This window comes from Gavialis gangeticus, unplaced genomic scaffold (genome assembly GCF_001723915.1).
Source record: "Gavialis gangeticus isolate Ggan-Ray unplaced genomic scaffold, GavGan_comp1, whole genome shotgun sequence".
NCBI classification, from domain to species: Eukaryota; Metazoa; Chordata; order Crocodylia; family Gavialidae; genus Gavialis; species Gavialis gangeticus.
Window position 1 is genome coordinate 37,219,516 of NW_017728995.1, and position 5,849 is coordinate 37,225,364.

The 5,849-nt window shown below is 43.9% G+C and overlaps 1 protein-coding gene across 14 annotated transcripts in view; it reads left to right on the plus strand.

Moving 5' to 3' along the window:
* Window positions 1-4,806, plus strand: part of DLG1 (discs large MAGUK scaffold protein 1) — a 317,929-nt gene extending 313,123 nt beyond the window's left edge. For all 14 annotated transcript variants that reach the window (XM_019503520.1, XM_019503521.1, XM_019503527.1 and 11 more), the window contains 2 exons: window positions 356-447; window positions 3,023-4,806. In XM_019503520.1, coding sequence (XP_019359065.1) covers window positions 356-447; window positions 3,023-3,129 — 199 coding nt within the window. In that variant the 3' untranslated portion in view covers window positions 3,130-4,806. The remainder of the gene's footprint in view (window positions 1-355; window positions 448-3,022) is intronic.
* The last annotated feature ends 1,043 nt before the right edge of the window (window positions 4,807-5,849 follow it).

The window sequence follows — 5,849 nt, forward strand, 5'->3', positions numbered from 1 at the left end:
CCCCCAGCTTCCTAATGAGAATGGGGTGAGAGACAGTGTCAAAAGCCTTCCTGAAGTCTAGGAAAACTATATCCACTGCCACCCCTGCATCCAATGATTTAGTGACCTGGTCGTAAAAGGCCACCAGGTTGGTCTGACAGGACCTGCCGCTGATGAACCCGTGCTGGTTGCCCCTGAGCATGCCGTTCCCTGCTGGCCCCTCCTGGATGCGTGCCAGAATAATTTTCTCGAACAGCTTGCCCAGGATCGAGGTAAGGCTGACTTAGGATTTGTATTCAAAAGGCAATCAAACACCTTGTTTAAGGAGAACTCCCAATATTTTTTGCTGCTGATTATTTTATTATATTCATCTCAGGGAAATGAATAAACGTTTAACAGAGGAGCAGGCCAGGAAGACTTTTGAGAGAGCCATGAAACTGGAGCAAGAATTTACTGAACATTTCACAGGTTTGTATCCCTCACGACTGTTCCCTTCGTGGAGCTGGAATGTTACTGTCTAAAACTGTCTCACCAGAATCAGATACACTCTGGCTCTGCCTTTGTTCCCAGTACAGATAATTTTATATGGTGTTAAAACCATTGCAATGCACTTAATGAATTAACTTGTGGACAAAGGTTTTAATCTTTACTTGCGGTAAAACTTAATGTATGTATTAAGGCTTGGAGTGTTTATCTTTTGCCAGCTGCTGGTCCTAGAAATGCTACTCTTATTTATATATTCACTGCTTTAAAGTTTTGCTAGTACAGAGTTAAGTGCCCATTGATGCCTCTCGCCTTCGCAAAGCAGCTCAGAAAACCAGAAAACAGTCACAGAGTCAGGCAGTGCAGGCAGCTCCACCTCCCCACCAGACTGCACCCCTGCAGCAGCACTGCTGACTTTGGAGGGGAGGGGGAGCTGCCAGAATACAGGTTCGCCCAGGGTGCCATTTTCCCTGAGGCGGCTCTTGACTGTAACTCTGGTTTCTGGTTTTCACAAGTTTGGATTGCTCATCCAGGCCTCTTGTTTAAGTGTGTCCAGGTCACCTGTTCCAGTGGTGCCTGTAACCCTAGTAGGCAACCAGAACATAGTCTTTCTGGACTTCAGGAAGGCCTTCGACACTGTCTCTCACCCCATTCTCATTAAAAAATTAGGCGACTGTCACGTCAGTGCCTACACAGTCAGATGGGTCGCCAGTTGGCTGGAGGGCTGCACCCAGAGTGGCAGTGGACGGGTCATATTCGACCTGGAGGCATGTGGGCAGTGGGGTCCCCCAGGGCTCGGTGCTCGGGCCCGCACTGTTCAACATCTTCATCAGCAACTTGGACGAGGGGGTGAAAAGCACCCTGATCAAATTTGCTGATGACACTAAGATGTGGGGGGAAGTGGGCGCACTGGAGGAGAGGGACAAGCTTCAACTAGATCTGGACAGGTTACAGGGGTGGGTGGATGAGAACAGGATGGGTTTTAACACTGACAAGTGCAAGGTGCTGCACCTGGGGAGGAAGAACCAGCACCATACCTACAGGCTGGGGAACTCCCTTCTCGTCAGTGCAGAGGCAGAAAAGGATCTTGGAGTCATCATTGACTCCAAGATGAACATGGGCCGGCAGTGTGGGGACGCAGTTAGGAAGGCCAACCGCACCTTGTCATGCGTCCACAGATGCATCTCAAGCAGGTCCAAGGAGGTGATCCTCCCCCTCTATGCGGCACTGGTCAGGCTGCAGCTGGAGTACTGCGTCCAGTTCTGGGCGCCGCGCTTCAGGAGGGATGTGGACAACATGGAGAGGGTCCAGAGGAGGCCACTCGCATGATCAGGGGGCAGCAGGGCAGGCCCTATGAGGAGAGGCGACGGGACCTGAACCTGTTCAGTCTCCACAAGAGAAGGCTGAGGGGGGACCTAGTGGCCTGTTACAAGCTAGTCAGGGGGGACCAGCAGGCATTGGGGGAGTCCCTGTTCCCCTGAGCACTGCCAGGAGTGACTAGGAATAACAGTCACACGCTGGCAGAGGGTAGATCTAGGCTAGGTATCAGGAGGCGCGACTTCACGGTCAGGGCGGCTAGGATCTGGAACCAACTTCCAGGAGAAGTGGTGCTGGCTCCTACCCTGGGGGTCTTTAAGAGGAGGTTGGACGAGAACACCTTGCTGGGGTCGTTTGACCCCAGTACTCTTTCCTGCCATGGCAGGGGGTCGGACTAGATGTTCTGCTCAGGTCCCTTCCGACACTAGAAACTATGAAACTATGACAAGGACCAGTGGTCACAAACTCCTCCAAAATCATTTCAGGCTGGACATAAGGAAAAACTTCTTTACTGTCTGAGCCCCCAAGGCCTAGAACAGACTCCCTCCAGATGTCATGCAGTCACTTACTCGGGACTCTTAAGAAATGTTTGGATGCTTATCTTGCTGAGATCCTTTGACCCTAGCTGACTCCCTGCCCCTAGGGCAGGGAGCTGGACTAGATGATCTTTCAAGGTCTCTTCCAGCCCTAATGTCTTTGAAATAGATTATCCTGATTTGTCTTTTTCCCTCTAGTTAGTTAGCCTTGCTTAGTCATTGGTATTGGTTCTCTGCTAGTATGATCCCCCAGGTAGGAGAATAGCCACATGCCCCCAAGTTATCTCACATGCAGGTGCAGAGCATGTGTAATTTGTGGTCTTTCATACAGCAAATCCGCTCTTCCCCCACAAGCACATTTCCTGAAAGTATAAACCTTGGAGAGGTAGGTAGGAGCAACAAGCCTATATATCCTCCAGCATCTGCCAAGACTTCTGGTTCAAACTTGCAATGCACAGCGGTGTTACAGCTCAGGGCAGTGTTTATAGCATGCCCCTACGAGCCTCTCCTCAGTTCCTGTAATGCCCAGATGACTGGAAAACCCACCTTTGCGTTGCTGCTGCTGTGGTGTACTGCCTGTTTGTCTCGCCCACTGGGGTGCAGGTCACTGAAGATCTGAATTTTCGCCGGCAAAGAAGTTTAGAACTTCTCACTTTGTTTGCAGAGCCAGCAAGGGAACTTTCTGACTTCAATATTTTATTTTGCAGCTATTGTCCAAGGAGACACGCTGGAAGAAATCTACAACCAGGTGAAACAGATCATAGAAGAGCAGTCCGGTCCTTACATCTGGGTCCCAGCAAAGGAAAAATTATGAAAATAGAGAGATTTTTTTATTTTCATTTTCTAACTAAAGATGTCATCTATTGTATTTGACAACTCTTCACTCCTTCCAGAGGAGCATGTCCCTAGCTCTTTGCAGTATGGGCCACTCCTGACCATCACATTCTGCAGTTCCCATAACTTATCACATTTTGATGTCTGTTTTAGTTTAAATAATTTGTATAATTGCGTGTTGTTGGTTTGCCATTTTTCAGACATGAAGGTGGAATGGCCTGACCAGCTATTAAGGGTTGGGGGTGGGAAATTATGTGGTAAAATCCTTAATGTTTAAGGGAAAGTAACTTTCAGAGATTTTCAGAAAAGCTTTATATACATTCTTTTAAGATTTCGTAACAAATGAAAGTCGTCTTACTTAACGATGTTGTAAATTGTGAGCAACTTTGCACGCTTAACTTTAATAGCATGGTTTGGCCGAGGCATTTAATTTCCAGTTTTATTTTCTGAGTTGATTTTTATTGTCATAGCAATTTTTTCTTTATGGGCAGTTAATGAGAAACTTTTTTTTAATTTCCCAGTTAATTATTAATTAACTTCCATTACTTCGTAAGGCATATTCATTTTCATAATTTCATAAGGATATTCTTATAATCTATTTTTTCATTTTTTGCCAATAAAATTGCTAGGGATAAAGATGTTTAATGTTTTTAATCTCACTCATGCAACACTATTTATGGTGTCTTACAAAAGTTGTTTGTAGATAATGGTCATCACACTTTTTTTGAGTCCTAAACATCTTTAGGTGCTAGGGAAGTTTGCATTTTACGAAGGGGCGGCAAATTTTCGTGGTCAGTAATACAGAAAATGTTTGCAGAGATGGGTGATCATTATGGTAATGAGACAAAAAGTGAGATTCATAGCCTAAAACTATGTGTGTTCTTAGGGGGTCAGATTTTAATGAATATTTTACCCACAATAACTGCCTATTTTGTTATAATAAAATATATATATTAAACTTTCTTTAACTAAACTCTGTAACTATGGGAATTATTTTCTTTACATAGTTGTGCGCGCGCGCACACACACACACATATAAATATATATTAAATATATATTTTTCTTTTACCACCTATTCCTTCCTAGCTTTTTGTTTTGAGAATAAAGATTAAATTAGAATTTATGTTCTGTAATCATGTAAAATGAAATCGGGGTATGGTACCTGGGTAAAACATTTTGAGGGATATTAGCAGCAAAAAAACAATATGGGCAAGTTCTCCTCTTTTCTACAAAGTTTCAAATGTTTGATTTTTCTTCTTGCCTCCCTCCCATCCCCCCATATGATGTGCATGTTTTTAACCAATGGGAGAATTTGGAGAAAACAAGTCAGTTTTTATGTGTGTTTATCTCAGATTGCATCTGTGTTGTGTTCCACAGCTGCTCTCCATTGGAGAAGAGCAGGTATCTGTGCTGAGCAATTATAAATATCTTTTAGCAAAATGTAGAACTAACATCAGTCATGAAAAATACCACCTATTACCAACACTGCTCAGTGCTGCCCATTGCGTATCTGGAGTTATGTATAAGAGAGGTGCATTTCTGACAGCCTCGGTGCATTTTCTCCACCAAATTAGCTTTGATTTGTAAAGAGCTATCAACGACATCTATTCCATTTGTCAGAAAGAGGAGAACAGCTAATAAACTTTATTGTACAAAATGCTTGTGAAATGTGTCTTTAATTGAATAAAGAGGATGTAGAATTAAGAAATCAATTTTGCAAACAAATTGGCAGGAACACGTGAGAAACAATGTGGTGAAGAACCTTGATAACTGGTATCTGAAGTTTAATATAGTTATATAAAATGTAGATCACATTTTATGGTGAAGAGTTGTGTCACACATGCAGTAGAGGACAAAGTGCTGCAGAATGTGCAAGGTAAGGGAACGTCAGTGTGTCGTGGTGATGAAAAGGATCCGTCTTAGTTCTGCCCTGTGAAGGCAGGGAATACACGTTCTGCTCTGTATTTTTATGAGTTATTCTGCTTCTGCCACTAGAAAGTATTCTCAAATTGATACCACATTAATTACACGAACCAGAAATACATTGATTTTTCTGAAGCCTTCTGTCTGAGGATCAAATTATTGAAAAGTAACTATGGATGTTGGGTGCACAAGTTGAGATGCATTAAAAGGATCTGGGTTCTAAACTCAGCTTCTCAGCAACCCTTTTGTGGTCCCCCAAACTGAATGTGTGTAATACTCTGAAGGAGATTTTTTTTTATGTTACATATTTTTCCCTGGAAAGCTAGCCATCTTTGTGATTATTTCTTTAAGGTAAGTTTTTCTACAATAGGTCCAATAAAAGATATCCTGAAACCACGTTTCCTGGACCATCACGGCTACAGCAGTCCAACCACACTACCGTTTTGCTGAAGGAATTACGGAGGTGGGAGAACTTGAGTTCGACCCTCTTCCCCACTTCTGTATAAAAGGATGAGCGTATTTCAGCAATTCCCATGATGCTCTTCTAAGCATTTGCCAGGTGCTAGTTTGGGGGTGGAAGTCCGTTTCCTTCTGCATGTCTAGTGGCCATTTTGTAGCCATCTCCCTGGATGTTTTTTTGGCTTCCACTTTATGCTCTGAGTGTGTAAGCCTGTGTGTATAGAGTATGTATGTGCTGTGCACATACGTTGCTATGTATCCATGCGCCTGAGTCCTATCCCAGCAAAGACAGCTGAGTGGTCAAGGCACTCGTCTGGG